The 16,149-nt window shown below is 41.9% G+C and overlaps 1 protein-coding gene across 1 annotated transcript; it reads left to right on the top strand.

Moving 5' to 3' along the window:
* alx1 (ALX homeobox 1) lies at positions 1-4,484 on the top strand. Its single transcript, XM_069163457.1, has 4 exons — positions 1-190; positions 532-836; positions 1,199-1,327; positions 3,697-4,484. The coding sequence occupies exons 1-4, from the start codon at positions 1-3 to the stop codon at positions 4,033-4,035; spliced, it is 963 nt and encodes a 320-aa protein (XP_069019558.1). The 3' UTR covers positions 4,036-4,484.
* The last annotated feature ends 11,665 nt before the right edge of the window (positions 4,485-16,149 follow it).

Here is a 16,149-nt window from a genome sequence, read left to right as displayed (position 1 = left end):
ATGATGGAGTACATGGAGGATAAGTTTGCCTTGAAGAGCCAAGCGATGAAGGCCAGCGACTACTACATGGACCAGGTCATGGAAAGCCTGGACAGCGCGCAGTACTTCACCAAGTCCTCCCCGAAATGTGTGCAGGCCTTCGGGCTGCAGAGCGGCGAGCACCGCTCCTCACCGTGCGGAGACCAAAACGGTGAGAAACCCGACTTTTAGTCACTTTTAAAGTTGAACCGCATCTGTGAAGGAAGTTAAAGAGAAAAGCTGATTTTTTTTTTTTTTTTTTTTAATGGAAATTCAACATCCAATCGTTTCTTTTCCATCTTTTTTTTTTTTTTTTAATGTATGGCTTTCAGAGCAATTTATGGCTTCATTTTGCGATTATTTAATGTTTTCGCTTTTTAATTTAAAAAAAAATAATTCTTAAAGGTAATTTAGTCTAATTTAAAATAATGAAATACTGTATTTTAGAGTTTAATGATCCAGTGAGTAGGTTATAACTGTTATTGTTATGGATTTGTCCCTTCTTGATTTTAGCCAGTTACGGTGTGCCGAAAACGGACGACGACACTTTGCACTCGGAGCTCGGCAGGTCGATGGACAGCTGTTGCACCCTGCGGGCCTCTCCGGTGACCACCGGGCCGGAGAAAAGCGACCTGGACGACATGGGAGACAAGTGCGACAGCAACGTGTCCAGCAGCAAGAAGAGGAGACACCGGACGACCTTCACCAGCGCGCAGCTGGAGGAGCTGGAGAAAGTGTTCCAGAAAACGCACTATCCAGATGTTTATGTGAGAGAACAGCTGGCCATGAGGACGGAATTAACGGAGGCCAGAGTCCAGGTAGAGATTATCACCACTTAACGTTTCACTTTTAGAAACCATAAAATAAAGAAGTGCTTTTAACAACGTAAACATGCAGGCTGGTAGACGTAAAAAAAAAAAATCTAAATTCATCTGCGTACCTCAAATTTACCACAAAAATATCTTGACTCATTCAAATTTATTTCACAAATACACGTCTATTTTTTTTTTAACTTTCACTTTTAGAAAGTTTTATTTTTACTTTAAGCTGCTGCGGTTCTTTAAAAAAAAAAAATATGTCCCAACATTTCTGCAGACTTCTATACAGACGCCATCTTTATTAAAAACCGAACTAAGCTCATTTGCTTCCATTTTGTTTGAAACATTTTGTTTCCATCAAGGTGTGGTTCCAGAACAGGAGGGCGAAGTGGAGGAAGAGAGAGCGCTACGGGCAGATCCAACAGGCCAAAACTCACTTCGCGGCAACCTACGATTTATCCGTGTTACCGAGGACCGACAGCTACACGCAGGTGAGTCGTGCTCGACGTTTTCCGAACAGTTGTGGGTTTTATTCTCGGAGCCAGAAGAACCTCTGATGGGGATGTAAAGCTCTTGTCAGCCGTTTTTTTTTGGACACAGCTCGTGCGTAATGGACACATTTCGTGCGTAACGCTCGACACAGCCTCTGATCTGCGTCCTGCTTTTCTCAGTCCTTTCTTCTAAAATATTAAATTTACAGGTCACCCCAGATTGCATAGAGCCATCACTGCCCTATTAATCACTTATTATGAAAGCCGTCCTCAGATAAGAGCCAGACACTGATTAGAGCCTCTGTGAGGTGTCACAGCTGAATTAATGACCTTATATCAGATTTCATTTCTGCTCAACATTTATCTTCCTGTTCGGACAAAGGTCAGGTACAAGATGAGGTGTGAGGAGACGCTGACTGTCAGTTGGCCCTGTGGTTTCCTATCAGACACTGAGATTAGGCCCTGAGTGTGGTGGAGAAGGAAATATGGGAGCAGCAGCTCCATTTGAATTTTGAGCTTAAAGAAGCAGCTGATGTTAAATGTAAAAACTGTTAGAATAGAGTCCCTGTTCAGGTCAGAAATCTGTTGGACTGTCTCATATTTTCCTCCCACATGTTTCTGATGGTTCCTCTGGACCCGAGCCATGCCCGCTCATACAGCTGAGCCCGATTACAGTCAGTAAACGGCCCATCCTGCTGGTAACTGTGCTGGCAGCGGCTGGTTCCGTCTCTCTGAACTCACTGGACACAAACAGCATTCTTGTGGCTTTTAAAGACTTTTTGGAGTTTCTTTGAGCTTTGGACTTTCGTTGTTGCTTTTTGGGAAAAAAAAAACTAAAGTCCTCAATGGCACACGTTGTTAAGAAACAGTGGATTGACCACGTTGAACCGCAGTTTTATGCTGCAGAAGAAGTTTATTTGACTCTCAAAGTGGACTTTTACTTTCATAAAACCACAGCTGGTTTGTGGTCGTAATTTGCAGAACTTTGGAAAAAAGGTGCAGAACAAATATCCAGTTGACTCAGTTTCTTATTTTTCTAAAGTCACAGGAATATATATATATATATATATATATATATATATATATATATATATATATATATATATATATTAATTGAAATTACATTTATGAAGCCATTTTGGTGGATTTATTTCTTTTTAATTTAACTTTTTTAATTTCAGTGACTTCATTTTGACAAAAAAATGTAAGAAATTAATTTGTGTGTTTTTTACTTAAACTGTCTTTTCCTCTCAGTTTGATGGAAATATAAATATATGACCCGTCTCCTAGTGAATCAGAAATACTTCATCAATCCCTACAGTGAAATCTTAACGCCACACTCACTCTCGTCTGCTCCAGGATAGAAGAACAGAGGAATTAAAGACAAAACAAGATCTTAAATTTACTAAATATACAGTCAATAGCGGTATAAAATAAATACGCTGGTTAAAATAACAAATTGGTGCAAAAAATGCCAATAAAGTCATTTGAATGTGAGCCATGTTCACTGACCTGATGGTTTATATCTCCTTGATAACAGACCATCTAACTGAAGAGGCCACGTGACCTCATTATTCATTATTCATTTTAAAAATATTTAAACTCTTCCAAAATCATAAGCCGGGTGTGTTTGGATTGTCTGGATTCATTTGAACTCATTCAACCAAAATAATAAAAAGAAACAAAATTATTTTCTCAAACGACTCAGTCACACACATCACGTACAGTGTGTGTGTGTGTGTGTGTGTGTGTGTGTGTGTGTGTGTGTGTGTTTAAACTGTTTCTCACATTTCTGCCTCAGTTCATGAAAACTGTTGACAGGAAGCTGTTTATGAAAAGACAGATGTTCACTTTTCACTGCTTGTCTAAGAAATTAGCATTTCTTTCCCCCTTATTTAAATATTATATTTCTTTGACCGCTGCGTTGCACAAATCTTTGAATCCAAATTACCGTCATAGTTCTGAGAAATATTTTTGAACTTACTTTTGTTAATTTGTCTCTGAATGTGACTCATGTAGTTTCTTAGTGGTGAAGTCCGGTTGCAACAGAGGAACAGACAATTGAGGAAATATTTCTCCTAAATTAAATTTGAGATTTTCCGTGAAACATGCGGAACTTCAACATTTCTAGAAACGACATTTACACGGAGTGACAAAATGAACTCAACTTCAAAGGTCCACCTCCAAACCTTTTCCTCCAGTTCTTTGTGAATCAGACAGCTGACAGGCTGCAGGCCGGTCCGACATCATTCTGTTTATCTTCGTTTAGATGCTACGTCTCATAAAGTTGGGAACATTCTTTTATTTGCCTAATTATTAGTCCATTAAATCTATTTGTTTTAATGAATCCTGATGCTCCGCCCTCACAGATCCCCAACAACCTGTGGCCGAGCCCGTCTGCCGGCGGCTCCGTGGTCTCCTCCTGCATGCTGCCCCGAGGTTCCCCTCCATGTGTCACCTCCTACTCTCACTCCCCTCGCTCGGCCGCCGCCGCCGACCACGGGTACGTGGGCTTCCCCAATCAGCAGAACCAGTTCGGCCACGTCTCCCTGAACAACTTCTTCAGCGCCGACTCCCTCCTCACGCCGGCCGCCAACACTCACCCGGCCTTCGAGACCAAGCCGGAGTTCGAGAGGCGCTCGTCCAGCATCGCCGTGCTGCGCATGAAGGCCAAGGAGCACGCGGCCAACATCTCCTGGGCCATGTGATCACGGATCATACGTGTGTCTGGATAAAAAACTGAACGCATATTCAAAAACTGTCTGTTTGTCCCTCACAGTGAGGAGAATGAACGTCGCCGCCTGGACATTTAGATCCACATCAAACTCTGACCCAAAGTTTATCTGCTGAAAACAGGTCAATGGAACTTCTTCCAGGTTTTCTGGTAGAATCTAGTCAATAAGATCAAGCTTGGAACAAAATAATTCACTAGCCATGATTTTGTGTGACGGTCAGCAATACTGTCATTAAAAAATGTCTTTAAACGTGTAGTTTAACCAAAGAAAAACCTTCATATCAGTCAGAGAGTTTCTTTATTCCCCAGAGTCTCATCCCATCTGCTCTGACGTTGGAAGATCTGTGGAGATGAACGTTGGAAGATCAGATCTGTGGAGATGAACGTTGGAAGATCAGATCTGTGGAGATGAACGTTGGAAGATCAGACCTGTGGAGATGAACGTTGGAAGATCAGATCTGTGGAGATGAACGTTGGAAGATCAGATCTGTGGAGATGAACGTTGGAAGATCAGATCTGTGGAGATGAACGTTGGAAGATCAGATCTGTGGAGATGAACGTTGGAAGATCAGATCTGTGGAGATGAACGTTGGAAGATCAGATCTGTGGAGATGAACGTTGGAAGATCAGATCTGTGGAGATGAACGTTGGAAGATCAGATCTGTGGAGATGAACGTTGTGCAGAAGCTTTCCTTGTTCTTGTTTTTATGATGAGGTCAGCGTTTCATCAGAGTGACAGTAGAAACCAAAGACTCGGCAGGACTCGGGCCCTGTGAGGGTCCTCGTGGATCCTGAGGGAGGAGGGGTCCAGAAACCACTTCAGTATTTCTTTAAGCACTGTGAATAAGCTTTCCTTCCCTTCATCTTCCTCCCTCGGTCCGTCTCCGGGCCGAAGATGAGCCGGGCGGAGACCGACTGACTCGACGTACTAACGTGTGTGTGTGCTTTGCAGCAGAGCTCCGTGATCCGTGTTCCTGCCTCAGTTCTGTATCACAGGGACACGACAGGCAGCTGTTCACATCCTGTTCAAGATTTATCTGATGGAAGCATAATAAATGAATGTCACTTGATTCTGGTATGACTGAACTTTTTTATTTCTAATTATGTTGAAATGTAAAGTGTGCTTTATATATTTGATCCCTCTGTGCTTTAGAGCTTTATTGGAGCTGTACATTAAACATGTGGGTGTTTAGTGCACTGTTGTGTTTAATGACATCACCCGTCATTAAGATCACGGCGGGTTCTCTGGTTTTATCTTCAGCATCACGTGTTCATATGCAGCTGAATATTTCTAACAAATTCACTTCAGTTTGAAAAAAAGACTTCTGAAAACTGCAGCGCCAAGAAATGACCATAACGTTTGTGTGTGAATACAATTATCAAAGCTGTTTTTAAGGATGGTGATGTGCGGTGGGAGTCGGTGGGATTTGGTGCTGGACGCCTCAGACTGACTGGAAAAGTACTGAGAGGTGAACTCGTACAGTGTTGTTGCACTTTTCTGTTTTTTTCTGATAATAGAAAATAAAAGTAGAATAACAACAACAACAACTGTAACCATGAATAATTATATATTTAACTTAAAAGCTCTTTATTTCAATAACAAACGTCTTGAATAAATATTTTGTGTCATGAGGAACATTTAGCTCTCAGTTGTTACAACTCCACCCTGAAGAACCAAATATCTGCTGTGAGGCTTTAACAAAGACGTATTTACAGGATTTCTTGAACTGCTCGTTGGTTTCATGTTTTCATGTTGGACTAACTCTCACAGGATCTGTTGTGCTCGTCTGTTATATTGTAAGAAAAGCAACTTCGTATTGAACATTTAAACCTTTAACAACAGGTGACAGTTTTTCTTTTTTTAAAGTAACTTTCTAAAACAGCTTCACACTAAGTTTTATCAGAAGCTACTTTAAAGAAGTAAATAGGACGTGTTGGGGACTATTTCCAGGAGTGGATGATACGTATTTGGTGCTGAGGTCTTCCGGATGCACTTCTCAGGCAGGAACGTGTCACCCGGTGAAACCGTGCAGCTCCGATGTGTTTTTAATTATCTGTCTTTCCAACAGCGCAGCTCTGTGGCACCGAGGAAGGAGCTGCATCAGAGGCCGAGCTGCTGCACGTTCACGGCTGGACTTCGTCTTTACAACGAGAAAAATACACAGCACAACCGACCTCATCCTTTAAAACCCGTCCAGAACCAGGCCCCGCCCTCGTCGTCTGGAAACATCCACACCAGCTCATTAAAGGCTCTTAATCTCTGTGTTCATCAATAGTAGCCGTTTCCATGAGGCCCCAACACGGTCCAACATGCAGGCCTCGTTCTTTAATCCATCACGCTGTCCTATAATTGGGAGCATGTCTTCTCCTTTCTCTTCTTTTTCCTCCCTGACATCATCATCCTTTTGTTGTGCTCGGCGGCGGAGACCCCGTCTGCAGGACCGGTGGGCTTGATTCAATTAGGAGTCTAACTGGTGTCAGATGCTCCGCTTTGGAAACAACCTTTTTGTTTCCTTTGGGTACTTCCTGGTTGCTGCTTTTCAAAAGTACAAAAACTAAAGAGCTTTATCTGCACGCATCATAACACGAAGGCTTTGATGCCGAAGTCTGCATGGAAACAAGAGTTGGATGTGTTACCTGGTGTTTCTCTGTTAAACACACGTTGACTGTGTTCACGCCATCATTTAAAGGTTGATACTGAATATAATGTGAAGTATATTTTTTGTTCTGTATCATCAAGTTTACAGCAGCTCATGATGGTTGCAGCTCCAGCAGATGATGTCGGCTTAAATGTTCAAAAGTTTCTGATAACCTCACTGAAGTCTGTAACCATAAAGTCAGAGTGAATGATTTTAAGCGTTGTATTAATGGATTCAAATTTCACAGGTTGTAAATAACGACCAGTAAAGCCACATAATGTTCAGTTTGAGAAGTCCATAGTAAGTTTTCTACACTTTGGACACTTGTCCATATATTTGTGTTATCAGATGAATCAAAAGTCGGAGTAGTTTGACATTGTTGTTGCGCCAAAAAATCTTTTTCTGACTTTGACACCAGCATTTTGTCTTCTAGCAGCAGTCGGCGCTGCTTTCATTTAACGCTGAACGGTGTTAGGTTGACCGTACGGGGTTGTTCACACCGAGGACGTGTTTAAAAGGGCAGACGTTTAAAACACTAAATTAAACAATCGTTCTGAGAAAACCTTTTTAAATGACTGCGACACTGCCAGGTCACACAGGAAGTAGTTTTATGGTCTACATATAGTCCTGATTGATAAATGAGGTTAACTCATGAATAGCTTCAAACCACAGACTGTTTCTAAAAGAGTTCGTAGCTTCAGAGTCTGTAAAATGGTTCTGATCCAGAAGTGTCTTCAGCTGCAGTACCAGCGAGTGCCACTAGAGGTCGGCTCCAAAAAGCCTCCGGCTCCATAGACTCCCATTCAACTTCTCTCATCAAATCCAAAGTGAATAAAATGTGTCCATCAGTTATCTCGGTGTTGTTAGCTAAAGTCACTCCTTCTTCTTAGTTTTCTGGAGGTCCATCTGAAAATAATCCCTCATTCATTAGAAAAGAAGATTCAAGAAGACCTGTTTTTGGGGGCGTGTCTGTTTGATTGACAGGCCTGTGGTGCAGTCAGGTTACAGCTATCGGTGGGCGGGACGTAGTATCGTCAGGTTTCATAAGGTTCACAAATCAACTGGTTTCCTCTTACAGAGTTTTTTTTGTTGCCACCTCCTTAATTTAAAACACAGATTCTGTGACTCCGCCCACTGAGATTTATCTCCTCCACTGAGAGGATTTCTTTCTCCTCTGACTGTAACTAAAACTGCTATCTGCCCTTGTTTTATAGCCATCATCTTTTTTTTTCTTCCTCCTCCTCCTCCTCATCCTCCTCCTCCTCCTCCTCCTCCTCCTCCTCTGCACTGTGGCTGGACAACCTGAGACTGATCATGCAGTGTGTGTGTGTGTGTGTGTCTGTGAGTGTGTGTGTGTGTGTTCAGAGAGAGAGAGAGAGAGAGCGAGCTCCTGCAGACCTGATCCATCAACAGCTCCAATGGGTTTGACCCTTGCAGGTTAACCGCAGCCATTAATATAAGAGCTTCCCTCCCCTGCCTCCCTTCCTCCCCACAGCCTCTGTGGGGGAGGACGGGCCTCTGCGTGTGTGCGTGTGTGTGTGTGTGTGTGTGTGTGTGTGTGTGTGTGTGTGTGTGTGTGTGTGTGTGTGTGTGTGTGTTGTACGTTGACATGGAGGAACAGAGGTAGATCAAACGCGGTGGTGTCGGCGGTCCCGTCTGTTCCCCAGCAGAGATGGACATGCGGCGTCTGTTATTCTAATCACTCAGCGCTGATGTTCTGCTGCTGGATGGATGAACCGGCTCACCACCACTCTTCTTCTTCTTCTTCTTCTTCTTCTTCTTCTTCTTCTTCTTCTTCTTCTTCTTCTTCTTCTTCTTTTTCTTATGTAGGAGCACGGTTATTTCTCACGAGCCTTCCTCCGTGTCCATGTCTTAATCTCAGAAAGGTTCAAGTTCCCTGAGGAGATTTAATTCAAGACTTTCTGTCAGACTGAGGCGAAGACGAATTTCATGAATTACAAGTTAATGTTAACTGGTGGGTGAAAATCTTTGATATAAAACAGATTATAATTTAAAACAAAACAGTCTTGAATGGCACAAATGAGGACTTTTCTTCTGTACGGTAGAAACCTGATCACTTAAAACCACACCTGGCACACCTTGGCTGCAGTCAGTTACCATGGTTACAACTCAGGGTTTGATTAATGAGCAATTCGATGAATGTAATAAAAGAAATAACTTCATGTTTGGGGGGATTTTAATACGCACTTTACACGTTGTAGTACTCTCACACAAAACCCTGCGTTTAGTTTGTTTTTTCATTGTTTTGCTGTATTTTCAATATTGAAGAATATGTTGTACTTGTTATGTCGAAGAAGTAAGTTGATCAAACCTTTTTTGTCTTAATAAAGTTTATTAAAATGCATTAAAGGCACTCTGGTTTGAAAGTGTAACAACACTTATTGAAAGATTTGTGAAGAGAATGTAATATAACCAGGATGGTTCAACGGTGAAGCATGTAATACCACAGCAATCCACTAGAGGGCAGCGTGTCAATGCCTCAAGAGGTGTGAAAAGGTGTGAAGAAATACCTGGTGACAACATAAACGTCATCATCTACCCGACTCGCTGATAAATCTGATATCTGATGAAGTCCGCAGACCTTAAAACATGTGGAGATGTCTAGTTTGTGGACATTTTTCACGATATTGTCTGTTTTGAAGGAAACAAAAATCATTAAACTTCTTGAGCAATGGAAACATTTATCATATATCTTCACTTCAATGACATGCAGACACATAATACACACTTCCTCATTTCTGTTTCAAATTACATTTGGAGCATCTTGTAAAACGTGTCTTCCTGTATTTCTTTATATTTGTATCCCCGATCGGAAAATTGAGGAATTAAAATGATTTAATAGCAAAGGAAGATAGAAGTAAACATAAAATACAAAACACGTGAAATTAAGTTTATTTTGTTGCATATAAAGGGTTAACTCAGGAAGGACAACTGGTGAAACGGACTGCTCCTTTAGGGCTGTTCTGTGTGCTGATTGGTCAGTAAGCTGGTCCGAGTGAGTCACCTGTTCTAATTGGCTGAGAAGCGGACGTGACGCTGTATTCACTGTATTCACTGTGTTCACTGGATTCACTGTGTTCACTGTGTTCACTGTATTCACTGTGTTCACTGGATTCACTGTGTTCACTGTGTTCACTGTATTCATTGTGTTCACTGTGTTCACTGTATTCATTGTGTTCACTGTATTCACTGTATTCACTGTATTCATTGTGTTCACTGTGTTCATTGTGTTCACTGTATTCACTGTATTCATTGTGTTCATTGTGTTCACTGTATTCACTGTATTCATTGTATTCACTGTATTCATTGTATTCATTGTGTTCATTGTGTTCACTGTATTCACTGTGTTCATTGTATTCACTGTATTCACTGTATTCATTGTGTTCACTGTGTTCATTGTGTTCACTGTATTCACTGTATTCATTGTGTTCATTGTGTTCACTGTGTTCATTGTGTTCACTGTATTCACTGTATTCACTGTATTCATTGTGTTCATTGTGTTCACTGTATTCATTGTGTTCACTGTATTCACTGTATTCACTGTGTTCACTGTATTCACTGTATTCATTGTGTTCATTGTGTTCACTGTATTCACTGTGTTCATTGTGTTCATTGTGTTCACTGTATTCATTGTGTTCACTGTATTCACTGTATTCACTGTGTTCACTGTATTCACTGTATTCATTGTGTTCATTGTGTTCACTGTATTCACTGTGTTCACTGTTTTCACTGTGTTCACTGTATTCATTGTGTTCACTGTATTCACTGTATTCATTGTGTTCACTGTATTCATTGTGTTCACTGTGTTCACTGTATTCACTGTATTCATTGTGTTCATTGTGTTCACTGTATTCACTGTGTTCACTGTGTTCACTGTGTTCACTGTATTCATTGTGTTCACTGTGTTCACTGTATTCACTGTATTCATTGTATTCACTGTGTTCACTGTATTCATTGTGTTCACTGTTTTCACTGTGTTCACTGTATTCATTGTGTTCACTGTGTTCACTGTATTCATTGTGTTCACTGTTTTCACTGTGTTCACTGTATTCACTGTGTTCACTGTGTTCACGTTTTACTTCGTGTCAGTTGATTAGGATGAACGTTCATGTATGAGAACATGTGAAGATAACTTCTGCTCAGAGAGCCGTGTTGCTGACCGGAAATGATGTTTTGGACTTTCTACAGACTGATAAACATCTCCGACGTCCAGCAGGACTTTATTCATTTTTTTCAAGATGGACGCTGACCTGTTTCTTGTCCTGCTGACAGGATGTCTTCAGGACCGACCTGTTTCTTGTCCTGCTGACGGGATGTCTTCAGCACCGACCTGTTTCTTGTCCTGCTGACGGGATGTCTTCAGGACCGACCTGTTCCTTGTCCTGCTGACGGGATGTCTTCAGCACCGACCTGTTTCTTGTCCTGCTGACGGGATGTCTTCAGCACCGACCTGTTTCTTGTCCTGCTGACGGGATGTCTTCAGGACCGACCTGTTCCTTGTCCTGCTGACAGGATGTCTTCAGGACCGACCTGTTTCGGGAGTTTTTCATCGCTTCAGGACGGAAGTTGAACTGCAGTGAACTTGTTTTGTGACTTCTTCTGTGAGTACAACTTCACATAACATTTTATTTCCAAATTCAATAATACAAAAGGGTTCATCATGTTTTGATCGGTGGTTTACATCAGATCAGTTTTGTAGCTGTTTTTATTGAAGTTTATGGAGACGTTTGTTTTCCTCCAAAAGGGGGCGGGGCCAGGCTGAAAGCCAGTTACATACATTTTAATTCACTGAGTTTAACATACTTTATTAAAGGTCATCCTGAGGGGCACATGTTTCTGTGCATTTTGTAGTTAATTTTTTTGTGGAGACACTTCAGTCTAATTTATTTATTATTTGGAGGTAATGAAAAAAGAAAAGACTCAGTGTGTGCAGTTTGTCCTTATTTCGTTTTTTTTTTTTTTTAATTTGTGTGTTTTGTTTAAGTTAATGTTCATATTTAAAATGCTCCAATATTTGTGGTAATTGAGTAATTTAAAATACAGTGAATGTATTTATTTGCATATCTTTAATATGGGTGCAGCAACTTTAAGACTACCAAACCCAATCATCCCATCAGACACCGTGCAGAGAGGTGGGATGGTGGTATTAATACATATTGAACAGTAGATCACTCTGAAAGCACATTCCTGTGATAAGCAACAAAAACATTTCAAATAAAATCCCATTGTGCCAATATGGGCGTCTTGCATTTGTCAAAGCTGAATGCAGCACAGCATTTCTTTTCCTTTTTATTTCTAATTTCCTGCAGTAGATTTGAATGTCAAACATGGGTTCGTATTGAGGAAACATCCTGGACTGAAAACAGCTCCAAACTTTAAAACTGACATCAGTTGGCAGCGACTCGGCCTTTTAAACGCTACAACCCTTCACCGATTTTATTTCCCTTTTTAGTAAGCGCATGTCCTGTTGTTGTCAAAGCCCCTCACGATCTACGAGTACCTAATCGCCCCGAGGACTCCGGGTGTGCAGCCAAAAAGGCTTTTCAGGAGGTCCCTTATTCTCAGCGCGGGGAGGAAGCGGCCCGAGGCAGCTTCCAGGGGGCTGCTAGAGGCCCGTGGCAGGATGCCTCACAAATCCAATTAGGAAGATCTGCGCCTGGTTCTGGACCTTCTGCTGCAGGCTGTCAGTCAGCGCGGGACAGAGCAGGAGTCCAGTTACCAGACATGTGTGTTTGTACGAAGGCAGTCGGAGAGCTTTCCTGCGTCTTGTATATGGACATGATGTTGTACCCCCCTCATAAACAGGCCATGTGCTCGTGGGGTCAGTGTGGGAAAGCTGCAGGCGGCGCTCCCTTGGTGAATGTAGTCCAATCCAGCGTAACCAATGAGGTATCTCGCCGCCTCTGACCTCACTGCTGATGTCATCTCCCCGCTGAGAGCTTTGACTGACATCACTGGAGGAGAAACTCGTTGTTTTCTTCCTCCCAACTCCTGCTGTCGTATCGTTACACCATGAACCCAAATTTGACTCGCCGGTTTCCGTTTTGATTGTTTTAATGAACACGCTTTAGTTTTTCTTTGTTTTCTACCAAACAAACAGAAGCATGAAGCTAAATGTCATCATCGGTCGTGTTTCCTTGCAGCCTGCACAGGTTCTGTCCATCAAAAATTATTGACATTTATTGAACACAAAATATGTATCAACAACCTCCATACAGTGAAATGTGAATCATCTGTTTCCATCCATCAGCTGTCAGTCTTCATTCTTCACTTCTTCTTCCATCAGCTGTCTCCTGTTGCTTCTTCTGCAACTCACACTTTGAAAAAAATCTGCTGCTTTTATTGGAAAACAAAACGTGACATCACACTTTAAAAAGACTGAAGTTATGGAACATTTTTAAAATGAACCCTTCTTTTTGAACAGCTTGTGTTCCAACCATCAGCAGGTCAGGACGTGATTTTTGGTAACAGTTCTTCTTTTTATTGAACTGGTTCGTTTCCTGAGTCGTCGTTTGTGTTTTAATGACGTTTCATTCACGAGTCATCGACTCAGTTCAAATCTGCAGGTTTTTTGTCAGTTGAGTGCGTTTGTTGTGATGTTTGTTGTGCCGTTTGTTGTGCCGTTTGTTGTGATGTTTGTTGTGATGTTTGTTGTGATGTTTGTTGTGATGTTTGTTGTGCCGTTTGTTGTGATGTTTGTTGTGCCGTTTGTTGCGACGTTTGTTGTGATGTTTGTTGTGCCGTTTGTTGTGCCATTTGTTGTGATGTTTGTTGTGATGTTTGTTGTGATGTTTGTTGTGCCATTTGTTGTGATGTTTGTTGTGATGTTTGTTGTGCCATTTGTTGTGATGTTTGTTGTGATGTTTGTTGTGATGTTTGTTGTGCCGTTTGTTGTGCCGTTTGTTGTGATGTTTGTTGTGCCGTTTGTTGTGCCGTTTGTTGTGATGTTTGTTGTGACGTTTGTTGTGCCGTTTGTTGCGACGTTTGTTGCGACGTTTGTTGTGATGTTTGTTGTGCCATTTGTTGTGATGTTTGTTGTGCCGTTTGTTGTGCCGTTTGTTGTGATGTTTGTTGTGCTGTTTGTTGTGATGTTTGTTGTGACGTTTGTTGTGCCGTTTGTTGTGCCGTTTGTTGCGACGTTTGTTGTGCCGTTTGTTGTGCCGTTTGTTGTGCCGTTTGTTGCGATGTTTGATGCGACGTTTGTTGTGATGTTTGTTGTGATGTTTGTTGTGCTGTTTGTTGTGCCGTTTGCTGTGACATTTGTTGTGCCGTTTGTTGTGCCGTTTGTTGTGATGTTTGTTGCGACGTTTGTTGTGCTGTTTGTTGTGCCGTTTGTTGTGCCGTTTGTTGTGCCATTTGTTGTGATGTTTGTTGTGATGTTTGTTGTGATGTTTGTTGTGCCATTTGTTGTGATGTTTGTTGTGATGTTTGTTGTGATGTTTGTTGTGCCGTTTGTTGTGCCGTTTGTTGTGATGTTTGTTGTGCCGTTTGTTGTGCCGTTTGTTGTGATGTTTGTTGTGCCGTTTGTTGTGCCGTTTGTTGTGATGTTTGTTGTGACGTTTGTTGTGCCGTTTGTTGCGACGTTTGTTGCGACGTTTGTTGTGATGTTTGTTGTGCCATTTGTTGTGATGTTTGTTGTGCCGTTTGTTGTGCCGTTTGTTGTGATGTTTGTTGTGCTGTTTGTTGTGATGTTTGTTGTGACGTTTGTTGTGATGTTTGTTGTGCCGTTTGTTGTGACGTTTGTTGCGATGTTTGTTGTGATGTTTGTTGTGCCATTTGTTGTGATGTTTGTTGTGACGTTTGTTGTGATGTTTGTTGTGCCATTTGTTGTGATGTTTGTTGTGCCGTTTGTTGTGCCGTTTGTTGTGATGTTTGTTGTGCTGTTTGTTGTGATGTTTGTTGCGACGTTTGTTGTGCCGTTTGTTGTGCCGTTTGTTGTGACGTTTGTTGCGATGTTTGATGCGACGTTTGTTGTGATGTTTGTTGTGATGTTTGTTGTGCCGTTTGCTGTGACATTTGTTGTGCCGTTTGTTGTGCCGTTTGTTGTGATGTTTGTTGCGACGTTTGTTGTGCTGTTTGTTGTGCCGTTTGTTGTGCCGTTTGTTGTGCCGTTTGTTGTGCCGTTTGTTGCGACGTTTGTTGCGACGTTTGTTGCGATGTTTGTTGTGATGTTTGTTGTGCTGTTTGTTGTGCCGTTTGTTGTGACGTTTGTTGTGCCGTTTGTTGCGCCGTTTGTTGCGTCGTTTGTTGCGCCGTTTGTTGTGATGTTTGTTGTGATGTTTGTTGTGCCGTTTGTTGTGACGTTTGTTGTGACGTTTGTTGCGACGTTTGTTGTGCCGTTTGTTGCGACGTTTGTTGCGACATTTGTTGTGATGTTTGTTGTGATGTTTGTTGTGACGTTTGTTGTGCCGTTTGTTGTGATGTTTGTTGTGACGTTTGTTGCGACGTTTGTTGCGACGTTTGTTGCGACGTTTGTTGTGCCGTTTGTTGCGACGTTTGTTGTGCCGTTTGTTGTGCCGTTTGTTGTGACGTTTGTTGTGATGTTTGTTGTGCCGTTTGTTGTGATGTTTGTTGTGATGTTTGTTGTGCCGTTTGTTGTGATGTTTGTTGTGCCGTTTGTTGTGCGACACTCGTGTGAAGCTGCAGGACTGTTTTCTGTTCTTTGAATAATAATCTTATTTTACCTTCTTATGGACGTCTGCTCGTTGTTGTTGTTGTGGTGGTGCTTTATGTTTATGTGCTTTCCTCCCAGGTGTGTGAATGGACCTGGATATGATGCATTAGTTAGTTAGTTTTTAAAGAGACATCCTGTTTCAGTAGTGGAGGTGCATGAAGGGGAAACGCTGTATCATGAGAAATATTGTGTATCAGAATGTTTTCTGTCAGATTATGGGATGCAAAGTGCAGTTAAAGCTTCATGTGCAGTTTATTGGAGGCCAAAGAACCAAAACACCAGTTTAATTCATGTCTCAGCACATTTTGAAACTCTTAAAGTTGTCACGTTTTCTTTGAGTAACGATCTGCATGTTGTTTCTAGTTGTTTGTCTTGTGTGTGTGTGTGTGTGTGTGTGTGTGTGTGTGTGTGTGTGTGTGTGTGTGTGTGTGTGTGTGTGTGTGTGTGTGTGTGTGTATGTATGTGTGTGTGTGTGTGTGTGTGCGTGTGTGTGTTGAAAACAGATGTTAAAATGATGATGTGTGCTGCCGGTAACTTTCCTCCCACAAGCACCCAGAAACGTTGTCCTTCCATCGTAGTTCATCCTCCTGCTTGATGTGAGGTGGTTCTGGTCCTCTCTTCCCTCCCGGTGCTGCTGAACTGGATCTGTAATCAGAGGCCTCTGATAGAAACACAGCTCCACTCGGGACTCATGAAATGGGATTTTGTTGTTAGCCCTCTTTGATAGAGCAATTTATCTGAGTGAGACTCTCTC

This window comes from Embiotoca jacksoni, unplaced genomic scaffold, assembly GCF_022577435.1.
Source record: "Embiotoca jacksoni isolate LCO1_2020_lvr unplaced genomic scaffold, fEmbJac1.0.p SCAF_3, whole genome shotgun sequence".
NCBI classification, from domain to species: domain Eukaryota; kingdom Metazoa; phylum Chordata; class Actinopteri; family Embiotocidae; genus Embiotoca; species Embiotoca jacksoni.
Note: the sequence above shows the minus strand (reverse complement) of the source record. Positions and strands in the feature narration are given on the sequence as shown.